Source organism: Schistocerca nitens, chromosome 5 (genome assembly GCF_023898315.1).
Source record: "Schistocerca nitens isolate TAMUIC-IGC-003100 chromosome 5, iqSchNite1.1, whole genome shotgun sequence".
Taxonomy (NCBI): domain Eukaryota; kingdom Metazoa; phylum Arthropoda; class Insecta; order Orthoptera; family Acrididae; genus Schistocerca; species Schistocerca nitens.
Window position 1 is genome coordinate 566,002,089 of NC_064618.1, and position 18,391 is coordinate 566,020,479.

General features: G+C 38.7%; 1 protein-coding gene across 1 annotated transcript in view; it reads left to right on the forward strand.

Moving 5' to 3' along the window:
- The window catches only part of LOC126260583 (ecdysone-induced protein 78C), a 210,265-nt gene that overhangs the window by 175,357 nt on the left and 16,517 nt on the right, over positions 1 to 18,391 (forward strand). The window contains exon 6 of the mRNA XM_049957919.1: positions 14,449 to 14,605. Coding sequence (XP_049813876.1) covers positions 14,449 to 14,605 — 157 coding nt within the window. The remainder of the gene's footprint in view (positions 1 to 14,448; positions 14,606 to 18,391) is intronic.

Here is an 18,391-nt window from a genome sequence, read left to right on the forward strand (position 1 = left end):
AGCAAGACGTTGGTTCCAATGTTGACCAGTGAAGTGGTACTATGCAGGCATACAGGCCATTTCAATAAGGTGGTATAAGTCACTCCCATTGAACAGAGATTACATAGAAAAATAGTGTTTTGTAGCCAAAACAGTGGGAAATGATATATGTATTGGAAACGTGAATAAAACCAATCAGAAAAAAATGTGTTGCATTATTTAATGAATGCCACTTGTAGTATGAGTTATCTGTGTATCTAAAGCTCAGGGAAATATATTACTTGTTAAATTGCAAATGGCATAGATAGTTTATTCCTAAAATATGGTGTAAATGAGAATATTATGATTTCTTTCTTTTCTCAGACGTTATGTCTGGTCAAAAATGGAAAGTGACGCGGACCTTGATCAAGCGTGACTTCCTTTTAACTGTACGGTATATGTTATATTGCATTTAGGAACTTTCGGGTAATTGAACATGTATCACTAATTACGGATTTCTGTAGTTGTATATATAAGTTTGGATGTAGCTGTATTGCATTGATGTACTGGTGGATATTGTGTGGTATGACTCCTGTAGTTGATAGTATAATTGGTATAATGTCAACTTTATCCTGATGCCACATGTCCTTGACTTCCTCAGCCAGTTGGATGTATTTTTCAATTTTTTCTCCTGTTTTCTTTTGTATATTTGTTGTATTGGGTATGGATATTTCGATTAGTTGTATTAATTTCTTCTTTTTATTGGTGAGTATGATGTCAGGTTTGTTATGTGGTGTTCTTTTATCTGTTATAATGGTTCTGTGCCAGTATAATTTGTGTTCATCATTCTCCAGTACATTTTGTGGTGCATACTTGTATGTGGGAACGTGTTGTTCTATAAGTTTATGTTGTAAGGCAAGCTGTTGATGTATTATTTTTGCGACATTGTCATGTCTTCTGGGGTATTCTGTATTTTCTAGTATTGTACATCCGCTTGTGATGTGATCTACTGTTTCTATTTGTTGTTTGCAAAGTCTGCCTTTATCTGTTGTGGTATTGGGATCTTTAATAATATGCTTGCTTTAATATCTGGTGTTTATTGTTTGATCCTGTATTGCAATCATGAATCCTTCCATCTCACCGTATATATTGCCTTTTCTTAGCCATGTGTTGGATGCGTCTTGATCGATGTGTGGTTGTGTTAGATGATATGGGTGCTTGCCATGTAGTGTTTTCTTTTTCCAATTTACTTTCTTCGTATCTGTTGATGTTATGTGATCTAAAGGGTTGTAGATGTGGTTATGAAATTGTAGTGGTGTAGCCGATGTATTTATATGAGTGATTGCTTTATGTATTTTGCTAGTTTCTGCTCGTTCTATAAAGAATTTTCTTAAATTGTCTACCTGTCCACAATGTAGGTTTTTTATGTCGATAAATCCCCTTCCTCCTTCCTTTCTGCTTAATGTGAATCTTTCTGTTGCTGAATGTATGTGATGTATTCTATATTTGTGGCATTGTGATCATGTAAGTGTATTGAGTGCTTCTAGGTCTGTGCTACTCCATTTCACCACTCCAAATGAGTAGGTCAATATTGGTATAGCATAAGTATTTATAGCTTTTGTCTTGTTTCTTGCTGTCAATTCTGTTTTCAGTATTTTTGTTAGTCTATGTCTATATTTTTCTTTTAGTTCTTCTTTAATATTTGTATTACCTATTCCTATTTTCTGTCTGTATCCTAGATATTTATAGGCATCTGTTTTTTCCATCGCTTCTATGCAGTCGCTGTGGTTATCCAACATGTAATCTTGTTTCGTGTGTTTTCCCTTGACTATGCTATTTTTCTTACATTTGCCTGTTCCAAAAGCCATATTTATATCATTGCTGAATAGTTCTGTTATCTTTAGTAATTGGTTGAGTTGTTGATTTGTTGCTGCCAGTAGTTTTAGATCATCCATGTATAGCAAATGTGTGTTTTTGTGTGGGTATGTTCCAGTAATATTGTATCCATAATTTGTATTATTTAGCATGTTGGATAGTGGGTTCAGAGCAAGGCAGAACCAGAAAGGACTTAATGAGTCTCCTTGGTATATTCTACGCTTAATTTGTATTGGCTGTGATGTGATATTATTTGAATTTGTTTGGATATTAAGTGTGGTTTTCCAATTTTTCATTACTATGTTTAGGAACTGTATCAATTTAGGATCTACTTTTTATATTTCCAATATTTGTAGTAACCATGAGTGGGGTACACTATCAAAAGCTTTTGTTAATCAATGTATGCGTAGTGTAGCGACCTTTGTTTAGTTTTAGCTTGATATGTCACCTCTGCATCTATTATCAGTTGCTCTCTACATCCTCGTGCTCCTTTGCAACAGCCTTTTTGTTCTTCATTTATAATTTTGTTCTGTGTTGTATGTGTCATTAATTTCTGTGTAATGACTGAAGTTAATATTTTGTATATTGTTGGTAGGCATGTTATGGGACGATATTTAGCTGGGTTTGCTGTGTCTGCTTGATCTTTAGCTTTCAGATAAGTTATTCCTTGTGTAAGTGTATCAGGGAATGTGTATGGGTCTGCAGTGTAGCTGTTAAATAATTTAGTTAGATGTGAATGTGTTGAGGCGAACTTCTTTAGCCAGAAATTTGCAATTTTATCTTTTCCAGGGGCTTTCCAATTGTGAGTAGAATTAATTGCTTGGGTGACTTCATGTTGCAAAATTATCACTTCAGGCATTTGTGGTATCATCTTGTATGTGTCTGTTTCTGCTTGTATCCACCGTGCATGCCTGTTATGTTGTACCGGGTTTGACCATATGTTGCTCCAGAAGTGTTCCATCTCTGTTATGTTTGGTGGATTGTCTATTTTAATGTGTGTGTTATCTATTGTCTGGTAAAATTTCTTTTGGTTTGTGTTGAATGTTTGGTTTTGTTTCCTTCTATTTTCACTTTTTTTGTATCTTCTAAGTCGTTTGGCCAATGCTTGTAATTTCTGCTTCTTTTCACCTAATTGCTCTATCGCTGCTTGTTGTGAGATTTTACCTAACCTTTTTTGTTTTTTTTCTGACATTTCATTTCTTATAAATTGTGTTAGCTTCCGATGTCTTTTCTCAGTTTTTCTATTCTGATCTGTAGCCTGTGTTGCCATGCTGGTTTTGTGAGTTTCTTCTGTGGGTTGGTTGGTTCTGATCTCTGCCTAGTGTGTATATTTAGTGTAGTGAGTGCTCCTATATAAACCAGTAGTTGTAACTCTTCCATAGTTGTGTTTTCATTTATTTTGTTGTGTATGATTGTGTTGATAGTTTTTATTGTTGTTTCGACTTGTGGGTTATTTGGCAGTCTATGCAAGAATGGTCTAATGTCTGTATTTGCGTCTTTGTATTCTATATATGTCAGCTGAAATTTTTCTTCTATATCTAACATGTGTGTCACTTCGTGTTCTATTTGTGCTTGTTCTGGTGGCTGTCTTAAGATTTCGTTTTCCTCTGATTGTTTAATTGATGCGTGTTGTTCTTTGTTTGTTTGCTCTGGGACGTTTGAGTCTATTACTGTATTTTCTTCTTCTTCTGATTGCACATTATTTTGTTCCAGTATTTGTTGTACTTGTTGTTTGATGTTTTCTAATTCTGACTGGGGTATCCTGTTATTTTTGATTATTACACGGATCTGATCAGCTAGTCGTTGTTCTGTTGAAAATTTTAATTCTGGGTATCTGGTAATAAATGTTGTGTATACTTGTGATCTGTATCCAGTTGTGTTGGTTCCTAGGTTTTTTGCTATTATTATTATTATTTGATTACTTTCTCAGACTTTTTAGAAGTCTGGTTAAGAATGGAGTGACGCGGACCTTTATCAAGCGTCACTTCCTTTTTGCTGTACGGTACATGTTATATTGCATTTAGGAACTTTCGGGTAATTGAACATGTATCAATAATTACGGATTTCTGTAATTGTATATATATGTTTGGATGTAGCTGTATTGCATTGATGTATTGGTGGATATTGTGTGGTATGACTCCTGTAGTTGATAGTATAATTGGTATGATGTCAACTTTATCCTGATGCCACATGTCCTTGACTTCCTCAGCCAGTTGGATGTATTTTTCAATTTTTTCTCCTGTTTTCTTTTGTATATTTGTTGTATTGGGTATGGATATTTCGATTAATTGTGTTAATTTCTTCTTTTTATTGGTGAGTATGATGTCAGGTTTGTTATGTGGCGTTGTTTTATCTGTTATAATGGTTCTGTTCCAGTATAATTTGTATTCATCATTCTCCAGTACATTTTGTGGTGCATACTTGTATGTAGGAACGTGTTGTTTTATAAGTTTATGTTGTAAGGCAAGCTGTTGATGTATTATTTTTGCGACATTGTCATGTCTTCTGGGGTATTCTGTATTTTCTAGTATTGTACATCCGCTTGTGATGTGATCTACTGTTTCTATTTGTTGTTTACAAAGTCTGCATTTATCTGTTGTGGTATTAGGATCTTTAATAATATGCTTGCTGTAATACCTGGTGTTTATTGTTTGATCCTGTATTGCAATCATGAATCCTTCTGTCTCACTGTATATATTGCCTTTTCTTAGCCATGTGTTGGATGCGTCTTGATCGATGTGTGGCTGTGTTAGATGATACGGGTGCTTGCCATGAAGTGTTTTCTTTTTCCAATTTACTTTCTTCGTATCTGTTGATGTTATGTGGTCTAAAGGGTTGTAGAGGTGGTTATGAAATTGTAGTGGTGTAGCCGATGTATTTATATGAGTGATTGCTTTGTGTATTTTGCTAGTTTCTGCTCGTTCTATAAAGAATTTTCTTAAATTGTCTACCTGTCCATAATGTAGGTTTTTTATATCGATAAATCCCCTTCCTCCTTCCTTTCTGCTTAATGTGAATCTTTCTGTTGCTGAATGTATGTGATGTATTCTATATTTGTGGCATTGTGAGCGTGTAAGTGTATTGAGTGCTTCTAGGTCTGTGTTACTCCATTTCACTACTCCAAATGAGTAGGTCAATATTGGTATGGCATAAGTATTTATAGCTTTTGTCTTGTTTCTTGCTGTCAATTCTGTTTTCAGTATTTTTGTTAGTCTTTGTCTATATTTTTCTTTTAGTTCTTCTTTAATATTTGTATTATCTATTCCTATTTTTTGTCTGTATCCTAGATATTTATAGGCATCTGTTTTTTCCATCGCTTCTATGCAGTCGCTGTGGTTATCCAACATGTAATCTTCTTGTTTAGTGTGTTTTCCCTTGACTATGCTATTTTTCTTACATTTGTCTGTTCCAAAAGCCATACTTATATCATTGCTGAATACTTCTGTTATCTTTAGTAATTGGTTGAGTTGTTGATTTGTTGCTGCCAGTAGTTTTAGATCATCCATGTATAGCAAATGTGTGATTTTGTGTGGGTATGTTCCAGTAATATTGTATCCATAATTTGTATTATTTAGCATGTTGGATAGTGGGTTCAGAGCAAGGCAGAACCAGAAAGGACTTAATGAGTCTCCTTGGTATATTCCACGCTTAATCTGTATTGGCTGTGATGTGATATTATTTGAATTTATTTGGATATTAAGTGTGGTTTTCCAATTTTTCATTACTATGTTTAGGAACTGTATCAATTTAGGATCTATTTTGTATATTTCCAATATTTGTAGTAACCATGAGTGGGGTACACTATCAAAAGCTTTTTGGTAATCAATGTATGCGTAGTGTAGCGACCTTTGTTTAGTTTTAGCTTGATATGTCACCTCTGCATCTATTATCAGTTGCTCTTTACATCCTCGTGCTCCTTTGCAACAGCCTTTTTGTTCTTCATTTATAATTTTGTTCTGTGTTGTATGTGTCATTAATTTCTGTGTAATGACTGAAGTTAATATTTTGTATATTGTTGGTAGGCATGTTATGGGGCGATATTTAGCTGGGTTCGCTGTGTCTGCTTGATCTTTAGGTTTCAGATAAGTTATTCCATGTGTAAGTGTATCAGGGAATGTGTATGGGTCTGCAATGTAACTGTTAAATAATTTAGTTAGATGTGAATGTGTTGAGGTGAACTTCTTTAACCAGAAATTTGCTATTTTATCATTTCCAGGGGCTTTCCAATTGTGAGTAGAATTAATTGCTTGGGTGACTTCATGTTGCAAAATTTTCACTTCAGGCATTTGTGGTATCATCTTGTATGTGTCTGTTTCTGTTTGTATCCACCGTGCATGCCTGTTATGTTGTACCGGGTTTGACCATATGTTGCTCCAGAAGTGTTCCATGTCTGTTATGTTTGGTGGATTGTTTATTTTAATGTCTGTGTTATCTATTGTCTGGTAAAATTTCTTTTGGTTTGTGTTGAATGTTTGGTTTTGTTTCCTTCTATTTTCACTTTTTTTGTATCTTCTGAGTCGTTTGGCTAATGCTTGTAATTTCTGCTTCTTTTCGTCTAATTGCTCTGTCGCTTCTTGTTGTGAGATTTTACCTAACCTTTTTCGTTTTTTTTCCGAGATTTCATTTCTTATAAATTGTGTTAGCTGTCCGATGTCTTTTCTCAGTTTTTCTATTCTGATCTGTAGCCTGTGTTGCCATGCTGGTTTTGTGGGTTTCTTCTGTGTGTTGGTTGGTTCTGATCTCTGTCTAGTGTGTATATTTAATGTAGTGAGTGCTCCTATATAAACCAGTAGTTGTAACTCTTCCATAGTTGTGTTTTCATTTATTTTGTTGTGTATGATTGTGTTGATAGTTTTTATTGTTGTTTCGACTTGTGGGTTATTTGGTGGTCTATGCAAGAATGGTCTAATGTCTGTATTTGTGTCTTTGTATTCTATATATGTTAGCTGAAATTTTTCTTCTATATCTAGCATCTGTGTCACTTCGTGTTCTATTTGTGCTTGTTCTGGTGGCTGTCTTAAGATTTCGTTTTCCTCTGATTGTTTAATTGGTGCGTGTTGTTCTTTGTTTGTTTGCTCTGGGATGTTTGAGCCCATTACTGTATTTTCTTCTTCTTCTGATTGCACATTATTTTGTTCCAGTATTTGTTGTACTTGTTGTTTGATGTTTTCTAATTCTGACTGGGGTATCCTGTTATTTTTGATTATTACACGGATCTGATCAGCTAGTCGTTGTTCTGTTAAAAATTTTAATTCTGGGTATCTGGTAATAAATGTTGTGTATACTTGTGATCTGTATCCAGTTGTGTTGGTTCCTAGGTTTGTTGCTTGGTAATAACAGAACATGAGGTGTCGATTAACTTCATCTGACCATCTCATCCTCTGTCTTTGTTTTCCTTCCTTATTATTATTATTATTATTATTATTATTATTTTGAAGGAGTTATTGTAGCATTCATTACATAGTCCACAAAAACAGCATGGCAAGTACAGGGTGTTTCAAAAATGACCGGTATATTTGAAACGGCAATAAAAACTAAACGAGCAGCGATAGAAATACACCGTTTGTTGCAATATGCTTGGGACAACAGTACATTTTCAGGCGGACAAACTTTAGAAATTACAGTAGTTACAATTTTCAGCAACAGATGGCGCTGCAAGTGATGTGAACGATATAGAAGACAACGCAGTCTGTGGGTGCGCCATTCTGTACGTCGTCTTTCTGCTGTAAGCGTGTGCTGTTCACAACGTGCAAGTGTGCTGTAGGCAACATGGTTTATTCCTTAGAACAGAGGATTTTTCTGGTGTTGGAATTCCACCGCCTAGAACACAGTGTTGTTGCAACACGACGAAGTTTTCAACGGAGGTTTAATGTAACCAAAGGACCGAAAAGCGATACAATAAAGGATCTGTTTGAAAAATTTCAACGGACTGGGAACGTGACGGATGAACGTGCTGGAAAGGTAGGGCGACCGCGTACGGCAACCACAGAGGGCAACGCACAGCTAGTGCAGCAGGTGATCCAACAGCGGCCTCGGGTTTCCGTTCACCGTGTTGCAGCTGCGGTCCAAATGACGCCAACGTCCACGTATCGTCTCATGCGCCAGAGTTTACATCTCTATCCATACAAAATTCAAACACGGCAACCCCTCAGCGCCGCTACCATTGCTGCACGAGAGACATTCGCTAACGATATAGTGCACAGGATTGATGACGGCGATATGCATGTGGGCAGCATTTGGTTTACTGACGAAGCTTATTTTTACCTGGACGGCTTCGTCAATAAACAGAACTGGCGCATATGGGGAACCGAAAAGCCCCATGTTGCAGTCCCATCGTCCCTGCATCCTCAAAAAGTACTGGTCTGGGCCGCCATTTCTTCCAAAGGAATCATTGGCCCATTTTTCAGATCCGAAACGATTACTGCATCACGCTATCTGGACATTCTTCGTGAATTTGTGGCGGTACAAACTGCCTTAGACGACACTGCGAACACCTCGTGGTTTATGCAAGATGGTGCTCAGCCACATCGCACGGCCGACGTCTTTAATTTCCTGAATGAATATTTCGATGATCATGTGATTGCTTTGGGCTATCCGAAACATACAGGAGGCGGCGTGGATTGGCCTCCCTATTCGCCAGACATGAACCCCTGTGACTTCTTTCTGTGGGGACACTTGAAAGACCAGGTGTACCGCCAGAATCCAGAAACAATTGAACAGCTGAAGCAGTACATCTCATCTGCATGTGAAGCCATTCCGCCAGACACGTTGTCAAAGGTTTCGGGTAATTTCATTCAGAGACTACGCCATATTATTGCTACGCATGGTGGATATGTGGAAAATATCGTACTATAGAGTTTCCCAGACCGCAGTGCCATCTGTTGTTGAAAATTGTAACTACTGTAATTTCGAAAGTTTGTCTGCCTGAAAATGTACTGTTGTCCCAAGCATATTGCAACAAACGGTGTATTTCTATCGCTGCTCGTTTAGTTTTTATTGCCGTTTCAAATATACCGGTCATTTTTGAAACACCCTGTATATGATCAGACTGCTGGTATATAGATGTAATAACAACCCACCACTTGAAGAAACAGCATTTAACAGATTGTAAATCACACTCTGGAGAGGCATAAGCCAGTATGTGGATTTAGGTTGGAAAAGACACACTGTGATTTAATAACAAAATTCAGAAAATCCTAAGTAATTGGAAACTGTTTCACTCTTGATTCAAAAAAGAATGCACAAATGAAAACAGGAAAAAGTTTGTCGTGGGACTAGGTGAAATAATTTTATTTGCAACATTAAAATCAAACCATACCTCATATGTCTCCTTTTAATAGCACTTTAACAAGAGAAGGAAACACACATAAAACAAAGAGAAAACCTGTCAGCAATGGTGCCCAAGATAGTCATTAAAATGGTAATCACCTGCACATAGCATTATACTGAACATAACACTACACTTCACCACTCCCCCTTAGTATCAATCATGTTTTCTGTTGAATCAGACATGTTGTCCAGACTGTATAACAAAGATTTGTGCACAGGCTGCTGATGGTACAGTAGTGGTAGCCTTCAACATCTCTTAGGGCTGTCATGGACTGTGCAGCTGATCTTGGCGGAGGTTCGAGTCCTCCCTCGGGCATGGGCATGTGTGTTTGTCCTTAGGATAATTTAGGCTAAGTAGTGTGTAAGCTTAGGGACTGATGACCTTAACAGTCAAGTCCCATAAGATTTCACACACATTTGAACATTTTTTTCCTTAGGGCTGATCTGTGACAGGTGGTGGAGTGGCTGGAGCGTTGATAAAGTCCATTGCGTCTGTAGATGAGTCCATACCAGTGTAGGATGCATTGAAACCTGGTTTGAACCTATGAATGGTGATGGTAATTGGTGTGCATATCACATTGACTTTGAATGTCTTTTCCTTGCTATTGATGACATGGTAAGGTCCATTGTAGTGTGGCTGCAGTAGTGTATAGCATCATGCCATATGAAAACGCAGTAGCCCCTATGTAGCTCATCAAAAACAAAAGGATCTGCTGATCCCTTGGAGCAGTGGGGCACAGTCAACAGATTTGTGTACTCAGCTTTTGCACAAAATCTGATGGGTCAATGCAGTTGTTCGGCATGTTGGCAAAGCACACACCAGCAAGACATATTGACTGACCACAAACAAGTTCAGCATTCATGGCTTTCAGGTCTTCTTTCAGTGATGCACAGACCCAGAAGGACCATAGGCAACATCTCCATCTGCTGCTTTGAGTTGTGTCATTGAATCAACACTTTCAGTTGGCAGCACATGCCAGGTAGTAAGCTGTAGTACTAATTCACTTCATACCCAATAGGACAGCAAGTGCTTTGAACAGATGTTACTCAAACTGATTTCCCTAGTGTGTTTCAATTTGTTGATATACACCAAAATGGGCAATCCATCCCTGGCAGAACACAGTCATGAAGGTTTTGGCAATAATGCCAGTGACTGGGAACACGTCAGGCAGTGTGTAAAATGGTCAGTGACTGTAAGGCAGTAGGTGGATCCTTCCGGTGGTGGGAGAGTTCCTACGAGATCTAGATGGGCATGTTCAAATCTAAGATCTGAGGGAAGAAGCATGCCAAGAGGTGACCTAACTTGCCAGCTAACTTTATTCTGTTGACAGACGGCCACTCAATGTCACACATACTGCTTGCAATATTTGTCCACATGTGGCCAGACAAAAGCTCACTTCACCATGCTGGTAGTGGCTCATACTCCAGGCAGTGGCATATTATGTAAAGAGGTGATTGCCTGTTGGCAAAAGTCAGTGGTCACAAATGGTCATGGTTTGTTAGTGGTGATGTCACAATACAGCAGTGCAGTTGACAATGGCAGTGTAATATGGTGAACTTATAGGCCCGATGGTTGTGCCAAAAAATCTCATAGCTCACTATCTGATTGTCGTGGTGCAGTGAGAGCTCCAAAATCAATTGCATCAGTGATCGATTTGATCTAAGAGAGAGCATCAGCTAGCACGTTCAGTTCTCCTTCTGCATGAATAATATTGGTAGTAAACTGTCTGATATAGTCGAGATGCTGCAGCTAAAGTGATGATGCTTTCTCAGGACACTGGTGGAAAGCATATGTTAGTGACTTGTGATCTGTGATGAGAGTGGACTGCTGTCCCTCCAACAGTTGACAAAATTTCTTAATAGCAGCATACGCAGCATTCAGTTTGTAATCTTAGGTGGATCAGTTCTGTTGAGATGGCAATAACATTTTACTAAAAAAGGCTAAGGGCTGCCAGTGTTTGATCTATTTGTTGTTGCAGTGCAGCATCAGTTGCAGTCACAGACACCTCTACCATCAGGGCAAGAGGTTCCTGTGGAACTGGGTGTGCTAACAATGTAGCTTCTGTGATGACAGTCCTTAACTTGGTAAACGCCATCTCGGCCTCACTTTTCCTCTAGAGTTTGTCCTTAGGCTTTGGTGAACCATGCAGAATTTATTCAATGATGCAGTTAGGAAGGTATGAATGTGAACAAACTTATGTTAAAAATTGATTAAACCAAGAAATCATCCTAATTCTTTAACTGCCTTAGGCTGCAGAAAATTTAGTATAGCATCTGCTTTCTCTTGTTGTGCCCTGGAACTGGTAGCATTTACAGAATTAATACACTGTCAGAATGAAACATAGTTATGCAATTTTCATAAATTAATCATAAACAAAATACCTAATCTTGAATGTTGTGACCAAGTGCTTTTAAAACTGAAATCTAACAGACAATTTTACTAAAGCTGGTCTGATAGTCCCTATTAAGCACTCACCTACAGAGCAGGAGTTGTCTATCAAAAGGTCTTTCAAACACTGTTTAAACTGTTCTTTAACTGAAACCAAGCTTTTAATGGTTGCTGGCAAATTATTAAAAATGTTTGTTTCTGAGTATTGATATTAGGTTCTTATGTAGATTGTTCTTATTCCTAGTATTGAGCTACTGGTTGGAAATAGACACATATTATTTGCAACACATTTTGTTAATGAATAAATGTACTGAGTAGCAATGGTTAGAATACCTCAGTTCCTTGAACAGGTTTCTACATAATGTTCTTGAATTTACACCACAGATTAGTCTTATTGCAAACTTTTGCATCTAAAAAATTTTGCTCAGTTTGAAAAGCTACCCCAAAATGTGAACCAATATAACATAACAGAAAGAAAGTAAGAAAAGTATGCATATAGTGGGTCTTTTCAAAGTTTTATGACAGTGAATTAGGTTTAAACCATCTATTAATGTCGGTGAAAATTTGATTAGTAGCCATTTCTAAATCGTTACTTGATTTGCTATTTATTGCAATGTTTGTATCATCTTCAAACAGAACAAACTTACAAAGAAAGCAAACTTAGCATCTGGTAACGTAACAGATGAGAGGTCATTAATGTACACAGGAAAAAGCAGAAGACCTATGATGGAACCTTGAGGAAGGGCACATGTGATTAATTCCCAACAGCTTCCCAAGCATGGGGTCCCGGGTTCGATTCCCGGCGGGGTCAGGGATTTTCACCTGCCTCGAGATGACTGGGTGTTCGTGTTCTCCTCATTATCTCATCACCATTCATGCAAGTGGCAAAATTGGACTAAGGAAACACTGGGAATTTGTACGGGCACTGATAACCGCGCAGTTGAGCGCCCCACAATCCAAACATCATCATCATCATCATAATTCCCAACAACACCCTTTGTTTCCTGTTAGGTAAGACTTGAACCATTTTGCAGCACTGCCAGTGACACCATAATATTCTAATTGACTTAGGAGAATACTGTAACTCACACAGTCAAAGGCTTCTTACAGGTTGCAGAGAATGCCAGTAGTCTCTAATTTGTTATCTAATGAATTAAGTACTTCCCCGTTATATGTTTAAATGGCCTTTCCTATGTTGGAACCCTTAAAGAAACCAAACTGTTACTTGGACAATATATTATTTGCAGACAGATGCTTAAGAAGATGTCTGAACAAAACCTTTTCAAATATTTTTGAAAAAGCCGGCAGAATGTGGGTCGATGATTCAGTATCTGACACATGCAATTTTTCAACAGTTACAATTTGTGATTTTTAGGACTTATGTATTTATGGAATAATATAATTTCCTACAACATTCTATGTGTGGGTAAATAAGAATATTCTCTGCTTAGACACACAGTTCAGATGCATCTGTATTTTCATATTTGCTCAATAAACATGTTCTCAGTATGATGTGTTATTTCTTGTTGACAACCCTACATGCAATACGAAGACCAATACTGCAATACTGTAAAGTTTCTATCCAGTTATGTGATGTGCAACTGTATTTTACTTGCAGTCTCAACCTTTTTCAGAAATGTTTACTACAAACTTTAACAAGAATATTATTTGTATTGCTATTTCATCCACACCAATTACCATTTAAAACACACACACACACACACACACACACACACACACAACACTCTCTCTCTCTCTCTCTCTCTCTCTCTCTCTCTCTCTCTCTCTCCTCTCTCTAACAAATAACACAAGTATTAAACAATAAAAAAAGATATGGACTGCACAGGATGTAACAGGTATAAGTGCAGATATTTTTATTAGTGACTGAGAATGGTTTACTGAACAACATTATATCAGTATTTATGTTATTTGCTGACTTATAATTACAGCTGTTAGAAACAGTATGTTTTTAGATTGGTTAGTATCTCCAACTACATGTGGCAAGAGCAAGTCATTAATGTTTATTTTCTCCTGGGCAGCAGGTCAGGCATTGAAGTGTGAACGCGTGGATGTAAAACAGTTAGTCTGACGGGCATAGTCTACTTAGTGGTGCAGTTATGACCATGTAGAAAACATCAGGTAGTAAATTATGATGCATGTTTGTGGGAAGAGTATTCAACACAGAGAAAAAACAAGCAACACGCTGATGTGTGTACATATTAAGGTATCATTCATAAAAGTATCTGCACTTATACCCATTACACCCTTTATGTGAACTGTCACACCATAAAAAAACTTTATTTTGAAATTTAGATTTATTTGTAAGACCTTAAAGGTCTCCCAGTCTGGTGGTTAACACTTCATATACTTCAAATGTCTGTAATAACATATTTAATTGTATACAAGACCCTCTCTTCCAGACTTCCAGTACAATATATGAGAATACTAGTGATACTGAGGGAAGCCAGTTGTAGAAATCACTATGAGAGCCGGCAATGAATAAAAATCGCCAGAAGTAATGACCAGATTTGAGAAGTATATAAATGTATAGAGAAAATTAAAGCATTAATCATTTTTCTTCTGTAGAAGATTAATCATCTGGTTGTGCACAGCTTCCTCTATCAATGTTTAAAAAGCTGTAGCATTTGAATGAAATCTGCCAGAACTTTAAAGCATACAGTTGTATTAATGACAAAGAAACCAGCAGAGTAATTATATAGAATGTATCATTTTCTTGATGTTTACTGTTCATGAACAATTATAACAAACAAACTAAGTATATCTGCTCATCAATAAATATGGAGCAATAAATTGCAAACCACATTATACAATTGTATGATTTATCTCAGCATTCTGGTTAGTATCATTTGAAAAACTCATTGACTATTATGTTTCAGGTTTCTGTGGCAGGTGGAACAAGTACGGAAACATCTGAGGTTGCCTCATCAACTGCTGAGTCTTTGGAACAGCATCGTGTATGGCTTTGGCAGCAGTTTGCTCAGCATGTGACACCCAGTGTGCAAAGGGTTGTTGAATTTGCCAAAAGAGTGCCAGGTGGGTTCTTAAGCCACTTGCAAAAACCAATATATAATTGTCACTCATGTTCAGATGAAGACCCAATGAGACACAACAAACTTTAGTTTTGTAAAGGATCTCTTCAGAGAAAACTGTATTCAGTTTCATCAATAAAATTGTATAGGTACTGTGTTGTAAAATGTGTCCAGGGGAGATTATCTGCACTTTGCAAAAACTTTTGACTGCACTAAATGTATAAAAACTTGACTTACTTAGACTCTATTAAATACTACAGGACAAGGAGTTGTTATAACAGGAGCAGGTATAATAATAAATTCAGAATTGTTAAAAATCAAATCTGGACTGGACCACTGATTTTATTTGATTTACATAAATGAGCTCTCATTCTCAGTTAATAGCTACAAAAAGATAGTGATGTCCATCAGTGATACAAACACCCTGATTTTGGAAAAGATAGATTGCTACTTACAGTAAAAAAGACACATCAAGTTGCAGAGAGGCATGATTAAAAGGCACTCACATGAAGCTTTCAGCCATAGTCTTCATCAGTAAAGAGAAAACACACACACAGCACCACAGGCCGGAATGTAACATCATGTGAGACCTGGAGGGGTGGGGAGGGGAAAGGGAAGGGGAAGGGATAGTAGTGTACAAGAGGGGAGAGAGAGAAATGCTGTCTGTTGGAGTGTGCAGGGACTAGACTCCAACAGGCACAGTGTCAGGAGGTTGTGGGGCAAGGGGAGAGGGGGGGGGGGGAAGATACAAAAAATGAGAGGAGTGGGAAAAGATGGGTGGATGCATTGGCAGAGGGCTGCAAATAAATGGGATGATAGGACATAGGGGGTAGAAACTGTTGGGTGCAGGATGGAGTGACAGTATGTTACCATAGGTTGAGGCCAGGATGATTACTGAAGTGGAGAATGCGTTGTAAGGATAACTCCCTTCTGTGCAGTTCAGAAATGCTGGAGGTGGAGGGATGGATCCACATGGCTTGGGTAGTGAAACAATCATTGAAATTAAGTGTTTTATGTCCAGCTGCATGTTGTGCCACAGGGTGGTCTACTTTGCTCTAGGCAACAGCTTGGCGTTGGGCACTTATCCTGGTGGACAACTAGTTGGTAGTCATACCAATATAACAAGCGGTACAATTATTGCAGCAGAGCTTGCAAATGACATGGCTGCTTTCACAGGTGACCCAACCCCTGATGGGACAGCCTGGCTACCCAGGTATGGCATATCTGCAGTGACAAAAACTCCCTTGCTCAGTATACTGAGGGTCTCACCGAGGCCTTCACAGACAGGTACTATCCCCCAGACCTAGTCCACAAACAGATCTCCCATGCCATTTTCCCATACAATCCCAATCCTACCACCAACCCCAAAAACCAGCTACATAGGGTGACCCCTTCATCACCCAGTACCACCCTGGACTGGAAAAACTGAACGACATCCTTCACCATGGCTTTGGTTACCTATCATCGCGCCCAGAAATGAGAGACATCTTACCTGAAATACTTCCCACCCCTCCTAAAGTGGTGTTCCATCACCCACCCAACCTCCACAACATCCTAGTCCATCCCTATGCCACTCTCAACCCAACCCCTTGTCACAAGGATCATATCCCTCTGGAAGACCCAGGTGCAAAACCTGACCAATTCACCCATCCAGCACTCCCTATTCCAGTCCTGTCACAGGTTATCCTAGCCCATCAAGGGCTGGGTCACCTGTTAAAGCAGCCATGGCATTTATCAGCTCTGCTGCAATCATTGTAGAGCTTTTTGTATTGGTATGACAACCAACTAGCTGTCCACAAGCAGGAATGGCCACTGCCAAACTGTGACCAAGAGCAAAGTACACCACCCTGTGGCACATGCAACTGAACAAAACACACTTCATTTCAATGGCTGCTTCACTACTCGAGCCATCTGGATCCTTCCCTCCACCACCAGCTTTTCTGAACTGCACAGATGGGAGTTATCCTTACAGCACATTCTGCACTCCCATAATTATCCTGACCCAAACCTCAGGGTAAGATACTGTCCCCACACCCTCCATCCAACAGTTTCCACCCCCTGCGTCCTATCATCTCCTCCCCATTCTTGCCTCCCACCCTGCTTATCTGCAGCCCTCTGCCACTGCATCCATCCGTCTTTCCCTGCTCCTCTCATTTTGTGTTCCTTTTTTTCCCCACCAGCCTGCCCCACAACCTCCTGACACTGCACCTCTCGGGGTCTAGGCCCTGCACACTCCACTAGACGGTGGTGTTTGTCTCTCTCTCTCCACCTGTACAGTACTGTCCCTTCCCTTTTCCCTTCCCCTTCCCTTTTCCCTTCCCCTTCCCCTTCAGATTGCTGCTTGCATCCCATGTGATGTTACATCCAGCCTGAGATTCTGGAGTTGGCAGTCATGTGTGTGTGAGGTGTGCTTGCTTGTGGATGTGTGAATTTTGTTTGTCTCTCTCTTTACTGTTGAAGGCTGTGGCCAAAAGCTTCATGTGAGTATATTTTAAATGTGCCTGTTTGAAATATCCTGATGTGATGGTCTAATTTCACAATATGAGATATAATTTTAAAAAATCATGAATCAATTGTAGAACTAATTCACAACTATGAGTTTATATATTTTTAAAGCCTAAAGATAATGATGGATGTTAAGAGGTAGAAAATAAAAGGAGTGATTGATAACTTCAGTAGGAAAAGTTGAGAGGCAAGAAATAGGAAAATATGAATGAGATGTATAGGTGTTCAAAGGGAAAGGCATACATAAAGTCCAATCAAGACAGACACAAGTTGCTGGAGAAAACTCACAAATAACAAGATTATTCATGCAATAACTATAGACAAAAATGGCACTGATCATGAAAAAGAAATGAAATTTATATTTCTACCTGTTATTAGTTTGTGGTGACCATCATTTGCAGATCAACTACCGAAAGTCTGACTAAACTGCTGCAAAGGTCAGTGACATAATCTTTGACTCAGTCTGTTTCTTCTCATCATTCTGACTGTTAGTGAGTTACAGCTTTATATCAGTGGATTGTGATAAATATGTTTCATTACCTAAAGTGGTCATGTGTCATTATATTCACCATGTTCACTCTTTGCTGATCCCAAAATATTTCTTTTGTTCACAAAAGACATGTTATGCATTATCAGTTTCATGCTAAGATCTGTAAGCAATGGATCACTTGCCGCATTGTGACTCGAACTCTACATTCCCAGCGCTTTGACTGCAAAGCACAAACTCTGCCTTCATCACATTTCCCAGATTCATGTACAAATTAAATTCACTTCATAGTGGTGTTCCAGTGCCTAACCTCACCTGTCTGACACCACCATGGTGAAAACACAGATACTCATGCCAGTATGTTCTAAACCACACATGTGTTTTCAGCTTCATTTAGCCTATCTAGACTGTGTGCCACATAATTTAAAGCGTGTAGTCACATCACCTCATCAGCTTGCCTCACCTGCCTCCATCTCCACTGATTCAGCAGCCTGTGAATTCTGTTTATCTGCACATGGTGCAATGTTCTACTGGCCCATCCAAACTGTTTCCTACAAAGTTCCCGAACCACTCTCTGGTGACCACAGTTGACCCATCTGCACTGGTTGGGTTACCTTCCACACCAACCATGCCATGTGTGATGTGTGGACAGGGCCCGCCCACCAACCTCACAGGCCTTCAGTGACGCACCGCATCCTCTGCCTACCTCGTCTGCTGCTCTGCATCACAATTCTGCCACTGACAGTGTCCCTCCTCAACTATCTACCCCTTTGCCATCAGCTCATCAGCCCATGCCCT